At 48.0% G+C, this 18,093-nt stretch overlaps 1 protein-coding gene across 2 annotated transcripts in view; it reads left to right on the plus strand.

The window, feature by feature from the left end:
- Window positions 1-1,587: 1,587 nt before the first annotated feature.
- TFCP2L1 (transcription factor CP2 like 1) overlaps window positions 1,588-18,093 on the plus strand; it is a 48,100-nt gene continuing 31,594 nt past the window's right edge. The window contains exons 1-2 of one of the 2 annotated variants that reach the window (XM_032763644.2): window positions 1,588-1,680; window positions 8,225-8,376. In XM_032763644.2, the coding sequence (XP_032619535.1) occupies window positions 1,619-1,680; window positions 8,225-8,376 (214 nt within the window). In that variant the 5' untranslated portion in view covers window positions 1,588-1,618. Of the gene's footprint in view, window positions 1,681-8,224; window positions 8,377-18,093 lie in introns of those variants that run through there. The other variant, XM_032763645.2, reaches the window with a different exon arrangement.

The following is an 18,093-nucleotide window of genomic DNA, read 5'->3' on the forward strand; positions in this document are numbered from 1 at the left end:
GCTATTTAATAAAGAACATTTTTTTACAGAGCATGTCATTTACAATAATAATATCCAGGACCGGCTCCAGGGTTCTTGCCACCCCAAGCAGCAAAAAGAAAAAAAAAGAAATAAAGAAAAAAAAGCCGGGATCACGACCTGCAGCTCTACCGCCCCCGCTTCAGTCTTCAGTGGCAATTCGGCGGCAGGTCCTTCGTTCCAAGAGGGACTGAGGGACCCGCCACCGAATTGCCGCCGCAGACCCGGACGTGCCGCTCCTCACTGTTGGCCGCTCCAAGCAGCTGCTTGCTGAGCTGGTTCCTGGAGCCGGCCCTGATAATACCTTACATACATACAACGCCCTTCATCACAAAGAATCCCCAAGGGCTTTACTATATACCTAGCACACAGTGCCATTTAAATGCAGCTGCCTCTGGGGTGGCTCATGATAGCCAAAGACAGTAAACATCACAAAAACACTGGGAGGAGAAATTTTGGGACAAACTCACTCACATAAAGGACCATTGTGTAAAAAGAGTGGATTTAAACCTTCTAGTGCCAGAAAGTCAGTCTATGGGGCCGATTCCCTTCCCTGGGGCAGCTGGATCTCAGGGGGTTGGAGTTGGTTAGAACAGCCCCAGATGCTCTAATTTACATTAGCTGGTTATGGTCCTCTGAAGACCACACAAGAGCTGGGGGTAGCTGGAGTGCACTGTGCTCCTGCCACTCACCATCCCTGGCCCTTTACTGGGGCTGCAGAGTGCATAGTGTAGGAGCCAGTGCCGGCTATAGCCCAACTAGGGACACCCACACACCAGAGAAGGCCCTAGCAGGGGACTTGTGGGAGGCTCCTGCTCGCTTGGTGCTGCCTGTGTCTCGGTGCAAAGGGAGTGGCTCTGCACTCGTGTGTGGACGGATGCATGTGCACTCACAGTCATTTGGAAGGGAAAACCAAGCCCTGGGTGACGTGGGCAGGTGAGGGGTTAGCCTACTGCCTGGACTGAAGTGCTAGACAGTGAGCCACAGGGAGAGGGTAGGGACACAGACACCCCACAGGGCTCCTCCTGGAAACTCAACTGCTGCTTAAGGCAAAGGGGGAGGACTCAGAGGCTGTTCTCCACAGAGATGCCTCTAGTCCAGCACCTTTGGGAGCTTATGACATGGACACTTTAATCCTCTCTGCAGTGTCTGTGGGATTGGGTCACCAACCTGCCCCCCTCCTTCCTGGGACACCTATGGGTTTGGGAGCTCTGCCCCTTCTCCCCAGGGTACCTATGGGACTATGTGTCCTGCCCCCCTTCTCTGGGGCACCTATGGGATTGTGTGTCCTGCCTCCCCTTCTCTGGGGCACGTTTGGTTGCCCTGCTCCTCTACTGTGGGCCACCTATAGGATTAGTTGTCCTGCCCTCTCCCCAGGGAAACCCCTGCGACACATCCACCTGCGCGCCCCGCTCGCCCCGCCAGGCCCGGGGGGAGCGCCCGGGCCGGGCCGCGGAGAGGAGGGGCAGGGGGAGGGCCCGGCCAACCAGCCGGCTGCGGGGCTGGGCAATAAAAGCGCAGGTAGCGGCGCGGGCGCCCGCGGTCCGGAGCGGTGCGCGCTGTGCCAGGCTGAGCGCCTGGCTCCCCCGGGCTCCCCAAGATGCTGTTCTGGCACACGCAGCCCGAGCACTACAACCAGCACTCCACCGGCAGCTACCTGCGGTGAGTCCGGCGCCCTGCCCGGGTGCAGCTCCGGGCGCTGCGCTGGGTGCTCCCCGACAGGGCAGCCGCCCTAGGGGCAGAGAGAAGCCGGGGGAGAAGGGGAGCGCATCGGGGAAGGGCGGGCGCTGGCGCGCTCCAGGCGCATTGGAGAGCCCAGTGCCCTTTGCCTGGGACAGCGTGGGGCGAGGCGCAGGCTGCCCCACGGCACGTTCCGGCTGGGGGGCGCTCAGGCGTAGCGGGGGCTATGGGATGGGGCGCCCCCCCGCCGTGTCTCTACTGTGTTGTGCTGGGGGCCCCGCGTCCCACTCTCGCCAGCCTGTCACCCAGCTGGCGCTTCCTCACTGCCCTGCCGCGCCGCGTGTGCCGCTGGCTCTTGGCGCGGCCGGCACCCGTCCCAACGCGTGTTGTCTAAAGAAAAATCCCCTCGGCGAGGGCGAGGGGCAGAGGTATTGGCGTGCAAAGCTACACCGCGTGGATCTCCTGTGGCTGGTGTAGATCCGGAGTAACGCCACTCGGGTTACATTGGTGTGAAACCAGTATAATCCGAATAAATGAGAGGCGAATCTGCCCGTAAACTTCCCGGGTTGTTTCTTTTAATTTGAGCTGTCTCGTGCTGTTTCCAGGTGAAATCCACTTCCTAGAAAGCTTTCTTCTTTTTGGGTTCCCTTGGAAACGGTCCCACCTTTGCGGCCTATAACTATGAACAGGCAGACAGGCTTAAGGAATTTGTGTAGCCTTGGCTTTGAGTCATAGAAAGCTAAATTGGGGGTGACGGCTGGGATCTCCCCACTTCTTGCCAGAGCTGGCAGTTAAATCGCTTCAGAGGGTCTTTATTAGACACTGTTGGCTTTTGAACTTTGGACTAGTGCCCTTGCCGGTTGCCGCCTTCTGTAGAGATTTAACAAGAGCATTTCAAAGGGAGACGTTACAACTCTCTGCAAAGCACTGTCAAGTGGCTGTAGAAAATGCTGCACTGGAAATCAGATTTTCTCAGGATAAGATGTTTCTTTTTTTCTTTTTGGAGGATGGCTAACTGGCTCCAACGTCTGGTTGGGAACTTGTCCAAACCAGTTATATCCTGTCTTGTTTTCACACCAGTCACATTGAATTACATCGCTAATTTAAGCACAGGGGCAGCTAAACAATATAGGCTGCAGCATGGCAATATATGTCGAAGAACCCTGTATTTGCACCCCTCTAATAGACAACTGGGAATTTCATTTTTGACTTTGCTGAATGTTTATGAAGATTGTTTCAAATATATAGGGGAAGACTTTCAGCTGGTGGGAAATGGCACAACTCAGTGGAAGTGGATAAGTACTGATTTTCACCAGCAGAGAGTCTGGTTCACAACCAAATGTCTTGTCATTTACAAAGCATATCTCTGTGTAATTGCTATCTCTGAGAACATCCAGCTTGCCCATTTAAGCACTCAAGCCTGGTAATATCTTCCTTTAGGCTGCTAGACATGCATTCTTGAACAGTAGTCCCTATATGCATAGGATGCTTTAAGTACAAAATCCCTTGTTCTCCAGTGGAACGATATTCACATTGAGAACTCCCCCCCGCTCCCTTCCCTTACATAGAGGCCACTTTTTCATTGCCATGAAGGTCCAGTGTATCTTAAACTGTCTACATGACATGTTCTCGCCCCCCAAAGTATGTGTATTAATAACTTAAATGGGGCTGTCGCGCAGCTCCCTCCATGTGGAGCTGGTAAATGGGTGAAGCAGGCTGCATGAACCCAAGGGTTGGTACAGTGTGCAGGCTGCCTTGGCTGTTAGGGAACATGGAGAGCATGCCATTCACTTATAGTACAGTGCTGGGTGATGGTATACAACGCAAAAGACTTTGGATGCCTCCTAACGCTCTTCAATAAAACCCCCAGTTTGCACTGGAACATTTGAAGACACCTGTTTTCAGTGAGGGCTACTTTTCTGCCAAAGTTGTTGAGGCTTGTCTAGACTAGGAAAAGGTGCACAGACAACTACACGGATGTAGGGTGACCAGGCAGCAAGTGTGAAAAATTGGGACGGGGGTGGGAGGTAATAGGAGCCTATATAAGAAAAAGTCCCAAATATTGGGACTGTCCCTATAAAATCAGGACATCTAGTCACCCTACATGGATGTATCTATAGCACCAGTGCAATCTCTGAGGCAGAAACACTGCGGCTGTGCAAAAGAGTCTTGTGTGATGTACTTTGATCGTCTACCAGAGTACATCAGCCCAATACCTCTTTTACCCCAGTGCTACCTATCTGCACTGGGGGTGTATTTTGGTGTAAGTATGATACTACCAAAAATCCCAGTACAAGCAGGACCTGAAGTGGGGTCTACACTAGGAGATGGAGTGCTTTACTGGTCTAGCAATACTTTACCTGCAAAGCCTTCCTAGAGTGGATGCAGCTGTCTCCGTCAAAAAAGACTAGAGTAAAATCATGCCCTGTGAGTGAAGCAAGCTATACTGGTAAAAATGTAGAGCTGCCTGCACTAAGGACTTCTGCTGGTGTGCTGTTCACATCGCTAACGGCCAACTATATGGACAGAAGTCTGTAGTATAGACTGGCCTTAAAATTGGTGGGGGGGGTTTGGAGTGGGGAGGGGAGACTCTTGATTCTTCCTCATGGGAACAGTGTTAATTTGTTTCACTCTTCTTATTCTCCAAATGGTGGAATCAGTTCAACAAACTCCGTCCCCGCACCTCCAAATATGTATATATGGTGAGTGCATTTGACCTCAGGCAGAGACCAGTCCTGGAAAACTTCAGCCAAAAAGTTCTGTGTGAACTAAGATGGGAACTGTTATGGAGCCTCATTATGGAAAAAACTGCTTTCCAAAATGGTAGACAGGACAGCACTTCACAATCTTTGTTCAGTTCTATTTGCTGTGGCTGAATTTATATACCTGCCACATATATCATCTCAGTCCTTGACCGGCTGCTAAAACCTTGTCTCTTTGCCAGACTCTTGATACACTATGTGCCAAATACCATAAAGTAAAATGTTGTTTGTGGGTCTGATCATAAGCACGTTATTGTTAGTGGGTTTTGGATTAGGCCCTGTGAGAATAAAAATTCTGTTTGCTTCTATACGATAGTACTTTTTTGTGCAGTTTCCCAATTGTTTTTTATGATTAGACTTTCCACTAACCTTTCAGATGAAATTAAGGGTCCTTGAATGCTTGTGGTCATTAACCATCCTAAAACACTCTTTGCAAGTTTAGAGGAATTAAATTGGACTATGATATATGGAATGTACTGTAGCCACTTGACTTCTGCCTCCCTATATTTCCCCGTGTCATTTCAGCCACATAAGGAATGAATCATTTGCCCAAAGTTGTTAATTATAGGCCCGCTGGCTGTTTGCATTTGCAGAATCGGGATCTTGGATTGTAGAGCCTTTGAACAGGGACCATGTGTTATATTTTCTGTAAAGCAACGTGCATCCTCATGGCATTGTGTAGATAGTGCATGAATAAGTGTTCCTGGGCAGCAGAGGTGACTGCATTTCAGTGGAGAATGATTCCTATATATGAGTGTGGAAAGTATTATGAGGCCCCTGTAGAAGAAATAATGTTTTCAAAATTAATCCGTAGGGATTTGGATCTTCTTTACTGTAATAAGTCTTCATCATCATATAGGAAAAAGTTGGTGTTTCAGTTAGACAAGAATTGTGATAGCGTCTAATACCAGTGAAACGAATGGGGCTGGACTTTTTCATGGTGGCTATAGATGAGAACTCCTGACTCTCCCAACGCTTTGCTTGATCTGCTTCATAGCTTTTTCTCCATAAATAGGAGTGACTGTTTTTGAACCAGGAACTTTTGAGTCTTTACTGCAGAGTACCATTTGATTTAATGGCCTGGAGAGAACTCCCCAAGGTTGTAGTGCTGAGAGTTAAAAGCCAACAACAAGTGGATCATTAACCTGCATGGGCAGAGCAAACTCCGTAATGCTCTTAACTGCGCAAGCATGCCAACACTCCTTTCCATGTGCCTAGACAGTTATTTTTTTTGATGCTTGTTTGTGCATATAAGCATTAATGCAATGGATGCAGCTGCTGCCTCAATAACTTGAAAGTCAAGAGGTTTCATGTGCCCGGTGGAGACAAAAGGTGGCTGTAAAGATTTCTGCTGTGAGCCAGGAGGTGGTCAGGTTAGCCTTTAGTAGTCTTACAAACAGTACAGAATGAACAGAAGTAGGGTTCTGTGTTAGTCTTCCCAGCTTCTCTATTGTGGTTCTTCGTACTCAGGCATAGTGAGATAAGGCTGCTAACACTGGGATCTATTTTCATAGGGTATGTGTACACTACAGCTGGGAGAGAACCCCTCAGCCCGGGTGGGGATGCTTGAGTTAGCATGCTAAAAGTAGCAGCCTGGGTTAGCGGTTGAGTCCAAAGCTGCCTGACCCCCTGTGTCTGAGCTTGGGTGATTAGACTGTACCTGTGCCTTACTGCGTCTGCACTACTATTTTCCGGGTGCATCTGTTGACTGGTGCTGGGAAGCATGCCCTCAGCTGCAGTGTAGGGATGCCCTTGCTGGTCATGCTTTGGGCACTTTGAATGTGTATGAGCTTTGTTTTGTTCTCTGACTGCATCAAGATTGATTTCATTTAAGTTGGTAGAGTTATGCCAGCATGAAACTTGGAAAGGACATTAGATTTGGGTCCACGGGAGTTGTGCAGATGCATCTGAGGGCAGAACCTGACCCTATATTGTGGACAGCTCAAACTCTAAAGGCTTTTAAATTAGAATGAGAGAGGGGCCTAGGCCAAATGGCTTGATCTGATCTATTTTGGAGAAACTGTGATATCTGGATCCATTTTGGTGACTGGCGACTCTAATGGGCTAGAACAAAACCCTGGACCAAGCCACAATGTGTTGAGCTGAACTCCAAGGCTGAGCACTATCTTCTGGTGCAAACGGTACATACAGAAGCATGTTATTCAATATGGGCCAAATCCTGAAGCTATTTAACATGGTAGCATGAAGCATCCACATCCCAACAGGCCATATAAACTGGCTGCACGTCAGAGTGACTGTGGATTGCTGTGGAAGAAAGCTCATTTTCAATAGCCATCATTGTTAACCCTACGATTGTATTGCTTAACTCTGGCCAGGCCTCCCCCAGCCTCCACACCCTTTATCCTGAGATGCCCTGACCAGCCCTGAGTTGTTAGTCAGTCACACCAATTGTTGGGCGGGGCAGGCTGAATTTTGAGGGAGTGATGAGCGGAGGGTGAGCTGATTGGCTTTGGGAGGATGGGATCAGTTTACAGGGAGTGTGTCTATATTGTAGGAGGGAGTGGCATGGTTTTGTGGGGGCATGGGAAGCAGGGCCAGCTCTAGCCATTTCGCCACCCCAAGCACAGTGGCATGCCGCGGGGGGCGCTCTGCCGCTCGCTGGTCCCGCGGCTCCAGTGGACCTCCAGCAGGCGTGCCTGCGGATGCTCCACCCTCCACAGGCACACCTGCAGGAGGTCCACCGGAGCTGCCTGCCGCCCTCCCGCCAACCGGCACAGCGCCCTCCTGCGGCATGCTGCCCCAAGCACGCGCTTGGTGCTCTGGGGCCTGGAGCCGGCCCTGATGGGAAGAGTTAAAGGAAGGGCATAGATTGGTGGGGCGAAGGCTTTTTTCTGTGAGGAGCAGATGGATGGGATTAGTAGGCGCAAGGGAGGATGCCTTACTTTTGAGGGAAGGGGCTGTTGCTTTGTTGTGCAGAATTAATCAAGCAATCCTTGATGGGTAGATAGCAAATTCCACTTAAAAAAAAATCACATCTCAGTGTTCTTATTAGAGTGCATCCAGGGCTTATTTTTACCTTCTGATTTTTTTTTTTTTCAGGCTTTTGGATGTAAACCCCAAAACTTTCTTCAAAAGGTGTTTCGCTTTTGTTGCAATGTTAGTTTTCATCATTGCACCCACCTCCCTCCATCACTCCCCTGGTACAAAACCCACTTCTCAACCAGCTCTAGTTTTTACTAACTCAAGTAATTCTTGAGGACCTTCCATTGTACTGATGCTATGTGCTAAAGTGTGCCTGATACTAACTTACTGAACAGGGGGACTCCATGCACTGTTACGCTGCACAAGCCAAACTCTTTGTACCCTAAGAGGAAATATCTGCACTAGAGCTGGAAGGTGTAAATTCCAGACTGAGGAGACATACCTGTGCTAGCTCTAATTTAGCTAGTGGTCTAAAAATAGAAGTGTAGCCACAGTGGGGTGGGGGGCGGGAGACTAGCTACCATGGTCATAGGTATGTAATGGGGACTGCTATCCCCTTCTGCAGCTCACCATGTCACAGCTATACTTCTATTTTTAGCACACAAGCTTGATCAGAACTAGCTCTTATGTCTACCCTGAGTTGTAATTCACACCTTCCAGCTCCAGTGCGTATAACTCATTGTGCATGAGAAATCTGCTCCATCTCGTCTGCTCTGTTGGATCATCACCCACAAGTCCAGAGTGAGAGAATTTTACATTTGGATTCTTGCCTTGTGTTCCTCTAAGTTGCTGTAAGTAAACGTGTTTATTCTATGTTTCAGTGATGTCCTTGCACTGCCGATCTTCAAACAGGAGGAGCCCCAGCTGTCTCCTGAGAGTGACACCAAACTGCCTCCGTTTCAGTATGTTCTCTGCACAGCCACATCCCCTGCTGTAAAGCTGCATGAAGAAACCCTTACCTATCTCAACCAAGGTAAGAAACTAAAGGAAGGAATATCTCTTGGAAATGGCTCATGATTAAACAATTGAATTATGCTCTTTTGGTTTGCTGGGGGAGGGTGGAAGGGACGTTGAATGATGTTCCTGTGTTGTTCCATGAAGAGTGTGACCTCACTCATGCTGGCCCTATCTCATCACAGTGGTGGAATGTCATTGCTCCATGCTTCTGCAGATGAAAAGCTATGCCTTTAACTTGGCAGCTTAATGAGCTACAGTTTAGCAAGGTTCCGTATTGCCTAGATTGTAGGCTAACTTCGGCTCCCAGATGAACACACGCACACACTCCAGAGCAGGAGCAAACCAGAGCTGGAGAGGTTATGCTGCTCAATATCTGACGTGATCAAAGGGAGGGTAAAAGAACTGGTGAATCTTTCTGTGAAAAGATCTTCCAGACATGGAGGGCATGGGGATCCTTTACCATTAAAAGCAACCAGTAGCAAAATAACGTCTCTGCCTGCACAATACCCAAGCCCATTTCAAACTGCTCTCTTCTCCAACTCAGCCTTAGTCCCAGAGAAGGTTGGAGATGCTAATTTGCGGCTCTTCCTTAGGCTCTGCAGACAGAGGCTGAAGGGAGCTCCTGGCTAACCATCAGGTTTCCATGAATGGGGCAGTCTAAAGTTCCCTTTGTAAAGTTGAGACGGATCATGTTTGAACATCTCCAGATAAATTCCATTGTGTCTTTTGGGCTTTGTTCGCTGTTGTCTGTCAACAGCTTTGAAAATGGGGGATCTTCTGCCCCGTGTTGGTAAGAGACAAAGGGCTTGGCTACATGAGGACTCTCAGGAAGACTAAGGCAGATCAATTAAAGGCCTGGAGTCAATGCATGTAAGTTAAAGTGCATCAGAACCACCACGTGGATGCTTTTACTCAGGAGTAAAGTGATCTTCATTTGCTGTAATTTAATCTTTGGATTTTTTTAAACAAAGCTGGAAATAGGAGTGTGTGGAGGACGATTAAGTTACAGAGAGCATCCACATGGGGTGTTTAACACACCAGTGCCGGGGCATTGACTTCATACCATTCATCACTGATTTGCCTGACCTCTCCTGAGGCTTGGTCTACGCTGGGGGATCAGTCTAAGTTACACAACTTCAGCTATGTGAGTAACGTACTTAGATCTACTTACTGCAGTATCTTCACTGCGGTAAGTCTACTGCTAACGCTTCCCCATCGACTCCGCCTCTCCAGAGTACCGGAGTCGATGGGACAGCACTTGGCAGTCCATTATCGTGTCTTCACTAGACGCTATAAATTGACCCCTGCTGGATCAATTGCTCTGGAGGTAAGTGTAGACATGCCCTGAGTATCCCCATGTAGACCTGGCCAAGGAGCCAACTTCTGCCCTTGTTATAATAGGGAAATCAACAGGCTTGCACTGTGTGACAGGCGCACAGACTGGGGTTTTCATAAGTGCTCTGCTTTGGCCTAATTCTGCTCCCATGGAAATGGATGGGTCTCTTAGCAATGACTTCATGGGAGCAGAGTTAGGCTGGAGTTGAGCATTTCTGACAATCCCACCTAGAATGGATTTGCCTAAAGGAGTAGGGGAAGGTCCAGTTTTGGCCTTGTTTCTAGTGCGTCACAAGCAAGCTGGCTGCAGCTGTGGCTAGCTAGATTGAACTACAATGCAGAAGAGCATGACTAGAGTAGAATGAAAGTTTGTCAATATAATTCTCAAAAAAAAACAACAATACTATAAGTGTGGAATCCTGCTCTGTCTTCAGCATGTGTATACTGCAGTTAAACAGCCCCCCGAGTCCGAGTCAGCTGGCACAGGCCAGCCACGGGTGTCTGATTGTAGGTGGACATACCCAAAATGACTAGAACGTTGCCTTGAAATCGAGGTCTGTGCACTACCTAAATGGTTGGATCTGTGTATGCAGATGAATTTCACCCATGCTCAAAGTGTGCACCTGCTTGAAGCTAAGTTGCCCCACTCCAGCGGGTGGTCTCTTGGGATATATTTGCAGCCAGCTCTGCTTTGCATTCCATACCCTGCCCCTCCCAATAGGAAGGTGAGGATTTAGCCTTACTCTGCTAGGTAGGGCATGGCTTGGGAAAAGGTGCCAGAGCGCTCCCAGCATGTCTCTTGCTTTGATATAGACATGGCCTTTTCTGAGCAAAAGCCAAAGCTTATATTGGTCTAGGGATTGTTTTAAAATAATATTTATGGGGTAATTTCTTGTGGGGTGGGGAGAAGCAATTTTAAATTCCACCTTCCAATCAGATTTGGTACATTTCTCTTGTGAGTGTCTAAGCAAGGGTTTTGCACTAAGTTAAAAATAAATCCTAACTTGCCTTGTAGTCCCATGACAGAGTCCCTTTGAACTGGCAGATGATGAGGTCTGATTAAAATGGGCACTTGTGTTTGTAAACTCCTAGAGAGGAGAATTTATAAATGTCTCCTTCCCATTCCCTGTATGTCAAAAGTCTTGTGGGAGCATTGACCTCTCTGGAGTAGAAAAGTAGGACAGGATCTGTTAATTTAAAAACAAAATTTAAAGTCTTTTAGTCTAAATACCATTTTGTTTTGAGGGGAAATGTCTTTCTCGACTGGAACTATTCCTGAGTCTTCAGCACCATAAAACTTCCACTTTGTGTTTAAAAAGACCTAATCTCTTCCCTGAGGCGCTCACAAACCAATGCCAGATATGACTCAATGAAGGACATGGGTAGGGAGCATGTGGAGGGGAGAGCATTTGTGGACCAGCTCAGGAAGGATGTTCCATGTGTAGGGGCAAGCTTGGAAGAAAGCTCAGGAGTCTGACATGGGGCCTTGAGGTTGGCATTATTAACTGAGTGAAGGAATAAGGAGGATCAGTAAGAAAGGATGGGCAGAACTAAGTTGTGCTTTTGAAGGTGATAGAAATAATTTTGAACTTAGTGTAGTGAGGAAGGAGCCAGTAGAGGGAATTGAACGGGGCTGATATGGCCTGAAGAACTGTCTAGGAAGATCTTAGCCCCCTCCAGTCCATGCAGCCATTGCTAAGATGGTGGCTGGGGAGGCCACATAGGGAAAGGATATATACCCGAGGGACAGATTACTAGGGTTGGGAAGAGTTTTTAGCTGTGCAGACAGAGAAAAGGTGAAATATTTTGGAGGAGGAGAAGTGGACTAGATTCTCCTGGATGGGAGTAGCAGAGGGGATGGGGGGAAGAGGGGAGTTGAAGAGGACTCTGAGGTTATGAGAAGATCGTGTGTCCGGTGGGGAGGGTTTATGAAGGACATTGAGGCATTTAGTCTCAACGGTTGTATTAAGTTGACAAGAGACCAAGCTCATTGGCAAAAGGTTGAAACCCTAGATTCTTGTTGGCTGCATTGGGAGACCCAGCCTACAGGTCAAATAACTGAATAGTCAGATCCATACAGTCTGAGCTCCAGTGACTGACTCCTTACTCTTGTCTTTCGCAGTCTCCTCCCCGTCGCTCCCTCATTTCATTGTGAAACTGGAGCCAGAACCCTGCTAAAGTGGAACCATTTGGGGTCAACTGTTTTCAAACACTGTTGGAACTAGCCTGTTTTTTTTAAGTGCTGTTTCAGTGCCTTTTGTGGATTGTCTTAAAAACCTTGTTGAGCAGCAACTCTTCTACAAATTACCCCATTAGCAAGGTGTCTTGATACAGTTTGTATTCCGTGGTTTGTACCCACAGGGAGTGTGGATGCAAATCATCTAAAAGCCGAGTTTGTATTCCAGTAGTGCTTAGAGGACCCAACAAAGCTAAAGGTGCAAGGCCCTGTACAAACTTAATACGGCAGTCCCTGGCTCAAACACTTTTCAACATGGTGACCATCCTGAATGTGGAAACAGGGCAAATGAAGGTGAGTTCGAGCCATTGTGCCAGCAGGAAGTAGTGCTAGGGCTGCCCGGAAGGGGGCAAGTGGGGCAATTTGCCCCGGGCTCCGCAGGGGCCCCCACGAGAATGACTGAGGCTCCCTCCCCGGCCCCAGGCTGACCTGACCCCGTCTCTGCCCATCTCCTGGAGCCTCAGCGCAAGTAGTAGCATCCCTGAACAGCTGCAGCGTGGCTCTGGTGGGGGGCCTGAGCTCCGCTCGGTGTGGAGCTTGCAGCCCTGCCCCCTTACCACGTGGCTCTGAGAGGGGCGGAGCTCAGGCCCCCAGCCGGAGCCACGCTGCAGCTGTTCAGGGACGCTGCTGGATCCGCTGAGGCTCCGGGTGAGGGGGGAGCTGGGAGTAAGGGGCAGGAAGTTCCAGGGACAGTCAGGGGACAGGGAGGGGGCAGAGGTGGGGGGGGCGGTCAGGGGACAGGGAATGGGGGGATTGTATTGTGGGCGTTCCGGGGGTCTGTCAGGACTCAGCAGGGGGTGGAGAGCGGGTCGGGGCAGTCAGGGGACAGGGAGCAGGGTGGTGGTTGGGGGTGGGGTCTCTGGGGGACGGTGAGGGGACAAAGAGCAGGATGGGTCAGAGATTCTGAGGGGGGCGGGCAGTGGGGGGCAGGAAGTGGGTGGGGTCGGATAGGGGGCAGGGCCAGGCTGTTTGGGAGGCACAGCCTTCCCTACCCTAAAGCTCATTCAGCAGTTTGAGGCTTGCAGAAGAGCCAAGCTGTTAGCTTTTCCATTAGGGCTACCATCCCTTTCACTTCTCAAATGCCAAATTATAGTCTATATTTAATTTCAGTGCCATAGGGAGATTCATGTCAGGGGAGGGTAGCTTCATTTAAAATTAGCCACTGGGGGAGGGATCACATGAGAAGAGCAATATCCTACACCACCTACCTCCTTCCCAACCCTACCAAGGGAGACCCCCCTCCCCTGCATTCCCTGAGGCTTCAGAGGGGTTAATTCAGTGGTTCTCAAACTTTTGTACTGGTGACCCCTTTCACATAGCAAACCTCTGAGTGTGAACCCCCCCCTTATAAATTAAAACACTTTTTTATATATTTAACACTATTATAAATGCTGGAGGCAAAGCAGGGTTTGAGGTGGAGGCTGACAGCTCGTGACCCCCAGTAATAACCTTGTGACCCCCTGAGGGGTCCTGACCCCCAGTTTGAGAACCCTGGGTTAATTTAATTTTAGCACCCTGTGTCCATTCACATGCATGTGCTATTTTGAGCATTTCAGTTTTCACAACATAGGCTCATCCCAGATTCTGGAACAAGCTCAAATGCTCAGTTCGTGGAGTATGTACATAAGCTATACTAAAGACAAACCCACAGTAACCTCTCCAGTTTGTGAGGGACCCCATGGAGCCAGTCTCTAGGAAACAGATAAATGCATGGAGGTTAAGTCCATTAATGGCTATTAGCCAGGATGGGTAAGGAATGGTGTCCCTAGCCTCTGTTTGTCAGAGGGTGGAGATGGATGGCAGGAGAGAGATCACTTGATCATTACCTGTTAGGTCACTACCCTCTGGGGCACTTGGCATTGGCCATTGTCGGTAGACAGGATACTGGGCTGGATGGACCTTTGGTTTGACCCAGTATGGCTGTTCTTATGTTCTAACCTAAATGAACCCAAAGTTATGGAGACAGATATGAGTCAAGGAAGCCAGCAGAGTATCAGAAACCTGGAAAAATCTCTGACTGGATGGGCTCAGGCGTTTGGTCACAAGCTGAGGTGGTTCAAAAGTTTTGGATTTTTTTTTAAGCAGAATTTTTTTATTGTTTTCTTTAAACAATCAAACACAGCAAGCAGCAAATATTTGGCCACACACTTCTGAAACCCCAAACCATATTGAGGTTTTGGCAGACTAATTTCAGCGTTTCAATTTAAAAAAAAACAACAACAAATTTTGAAGGAAAGCGGACGTTATCTGTGATTTTTTTTTCTGCTTTTTAAAAACCCCTAGTTTTCGATCCAGAAAAAGTTTTGACGGACAAATATTTGTCCAACCATTTTAATGAGCTTTAGTGCCTTTTAGCACTAGCTGATGCTGAGAACCAGTGATACCTTGTAAAGAAGTTTTCTCAAAACTGGGTTTGTGCCGAGATACAGAGGGTTTATTTTTCCCAGGGCCACCTGTGGGGGGTGGGGAGCAAGTGGGGCAATTTGCACCGGGCCCCACAGGGGCCCCCACAAGAATATAGTATTGCATAGTATTGCAATTTTTTTATGGAAGGGGCCCCCAAAATTGCTTTGTCCCAGCCCCCCTGAATCCTCTGGGTGACCCTGAGTAGTGTAAGCAGAGCAGGCATGGGAAGTACAGGAAAGTGAGAGGTGATTTGAAGAAGACACCCTGAAATCCTAGTTGTCTGGGGAGGAGATGGAGCTATCTAGAGGAGAAAGTAGAAAAAAAATCCTTTGCTTTGGTTAAATTTTAAGTCTTCAGATCTGGCCACAGGACTCTTCTGTAGCTGGAGAATTGGATTTTATGCTTGGAGATTTATGGAAATGAAGAAAGCTGTTTTGTATTGACATTAACTCTCATGGAACTAAATTTTTATAGGGTCATGACTGTGCTTGAATATTTGTATGTTTCCTGGAACAGTCTTTTATTTGCCTAAAGGAAGAGTACAGAAAGCTGGGAGACCAGCTCTGACTGGGTGTGGTTCTTGGTTAATTATAGCTGCATTTGCAAGAATATTATTTTCATTTTGCGTGACTCAGAGAAATTGGCTGTTTTTCTAATGGTCATTGCAATTATTGACAAGATCTTGAGCCTTCCAAAGAATTAAGTTCCCTTCTGGCCTACCCTTTGCTAATATGTGCTCTGCAGATGCCTTAGAATCTCTCCTCCTTGACACATTTTTGGTCTGTCCCCGGTTTCCCATCATTTCTAAGAATTGTTTGTGAAGCTGGTTCTTCCTTTTCTTCACTTTCATGACCAGCTGTTGAGACTTTTTGTCCTTCTGTTGGCACTTCTCAGGTTGTATCTACATTAGAGAGCTTACAGCTGCACTCTACACTGATGGGAGAGAGCTCTTCCATGGATATAATTAATCTACCGCAACAAGCAGCAGTAGCTATGTCTGCGGGAAAAACTCTCCTGCCAACATAGTGCTATGCACACTGCCACCTATACTGGTGTAATTTGTTGCTCGGGGTGCCTGTGTGATATTCACACCCCTGAGTGATGTAGGTTTTGCTGACATAAGTGATAGTGTAGACACAGCCTCAAGCTCAGGGGATGGAGCTGGCCCTCTTACCTCAGTTACAAGCAAGTCTGGATAGGTTCTTGGGGTGTCATATTCCAGCCCCTTCATTTTGCTAGGAGCATTTTTCTTGCCACTCACATACATTTGGCAGCGTTACTCCCACATGGCAGTGCGGGATACACAGTGCTGTCTCCAAACCACACCATCGCTAATGTCGCCATCAATCTTGCTTCAGGAGACAAGGGGCTCGGAATAAGCAGAGCATCAGAGCACAACTGTCCATAGGAAGCAGGAATCTCCTGGCTGCCCTTAACCTGAGAGACTGTTTTCTATCCTTCCTGATATCCTCTCTTTACTCCCATCTGGATTAAATGGAAGTCAGTGAATTTGCAGTCCTCACTCAGGCAAAACTTCTGCTGAGGTCACGGGACCTGGTTCTACTCTCGCAAAGCAGCAGTGACTGTTGAAGTCTGTGGATTTATGCTGGTGTAGATAAGACCAGGTCCAGGGCTGTGTGTAGACTTCATGATTGGACTCTGTTTCTCACTGGTGATACTCAGCAAGACTTCTGGAACATTTACATGAGCCTTCTTTTATTTGCACTTGGTACTTTTCTGGATGTTTGTAACGTTGGTATTGAAATTTCTCCTATAGTTCTACTGTGTTTGATTTCTGAATTAAAGCACCTGTCAATCCAAGGCGCTAGTCATTTACCAATTAGCTGTTTCTACCATGAAGTGTCTTCAAAAGCTGCACTTTAGGTCATGAATAAGCAGTTTGGAGGGCATTGTGGATCAGGGGCGGCTCTATGTATTTTGCCACCCCAAGCGTGGCAGTCAGGCAGTTTTTGGCGGTGCGCCTGTGGGAGGTCTGCCGGTCCCGTACCTTTGGCGTACCCACCGCCTAAGTGCCACTGAAACCACGGGACCAGTGGACTTCCTGCAGAAACGTCGCTGAAGGCAGCCTGACTGCCATCCTCACAGAAACCGGCAGGCCGCCCACTGCAGCTTGTCGCCCCAGGCACGCGCTTGGTACGCTGGTGCCTGAAGCCGCCCCTGCTGTGGATCCTTGCTCTAACCAAGCTCTCTATACTGGTTGTTGACTTTGTAGATCAATGAAGGAGATGCCAATACCTAATCTGTGTGCTGTAAAGATGTTTGGAATTGGCCCTTCTTAGGGGACCCCTTTACTTCACTTTCTTCCCTGCATTTGTTTAGTTTGGGTGTTCTAGGAAACCCAGGGGATGCTCCTCATGCTGATGTACCAACTGGTACTGTAGCTTGGCGTCACGTGGGTTGTACATGCTATGAGAGATGAGTTAAGGGTCTCTGTCTCCTTCTTAATGGGCAGCTGTCCACGGCACAGGTCTCTTCCCCTACACAGCACGTCAGACACTGACTGGCACTCTGAATTGGTTATTTTTAGCAGAGAGCAAGGAGTGAATGACCAGCCCTGGGTACAGAAATACATCCTCATCCCTAGGTGAGAAGCCTCCAGGTCAGAGTTAAGGAGTTCTGATGGACCAATGCAGGGAAGTTTGCACTGCTGCTGACATGAACATACTGCACCTATTCTGTGCTTAAATAGAAAAGACTATTCTCTCTGGAAATAGAAGACTGGCCATCTCCTGCAATGTTGTAATGATGTGCTTTGTCTTTTTGTGTTTGAGGCTGTTAATCCATCCTAGTTCACTATTCCTAGGAATCACAGAGTAATGGCTTGTATGAGAGCTATTCAGGCAGTGAAAAACTTTCCATGAAAGCTTAACGTGACACCGATCTGTCCTACTGTATCTTCAAAGTGTGCTACTAGGTGGATTGGCTTTTGTCATAAACAGATAGCTAAGGGTTAATGTTTCTTTCACCTGTAAAGGGTTAACAAAGGGAACCAGGACACCTTGACAGAGGTATCAATCAGAAACCGGATTTTTCAAAGCTCAGGGGACGGGATGGGGTTTGGGGTCTGTATGTCTTTTTGTCTGTCTCTGGCTATGAGAGGATCTTTCTATCTTCAAGCTTCTAATCTTCAGTTTCCAAGTTGTGAGTTACAAAAGTAAGAAAAAACAATAGCTTTTATTGGTTTTTTTTTTTTTTTGTTATTTTACATGTGTGTAGTTGCATGGAATGTTAAATTGTATTTTTTTGAATAAGGTTGTTTATTCATTTTTTTCTTTAAGAAATTGACCCTGTATTGTTCAACCTGATACAGAGGATTATGTTTGTGGTTTTTTCTCTTCTTTTATATAAGTTTCTTTTTAAGACCTGTTGGTTTTCTCTGGGTGGCTAAGGACGAAGGGAAGGGAAATTCTTTGGTGTAGATCTACGGAGGTGGAATCTGAACAGCCTCGGGGAAGAGAGGGAGAGGGGAGAGATACTTAATCTCTTGGTGGCTTGTGTTCAAGGACTTGAAGCTGTATCTTCCAGGGGTAGCCTGGGGAGAGGTAAAGATGGATGACAGCGGGAGGAGGCGTATTTCCCTTTGTGGTAAGACTCAGGGCTTCTGAGTCTTGGGGTCAAACCCAGAGAAAGGTTTTTGGGAGACCAGAGAGGGAGCCAAGCCCTGGAATCCTTGGCTGGTGGCAGTGATATCAGATCTAAGCTGGTAATTAAGCTTAGAGGGTTCATGCTAGCTTC

This window comes from Chelonoidis abingdonii, chromosome 10, assembly GCF_003597395.2.
Source record: "Chelonoidis abingdonii isolate Lonesome George chromosome 10, CheloAbing_2.0, whole genome shotgun sequence".
Classification (NCBI taxonomy): Eukaryota; Metazoa; Chordata; order Testudines; family Testudinidae; genus Chelonoidis; species Chelonoidis abingdonii.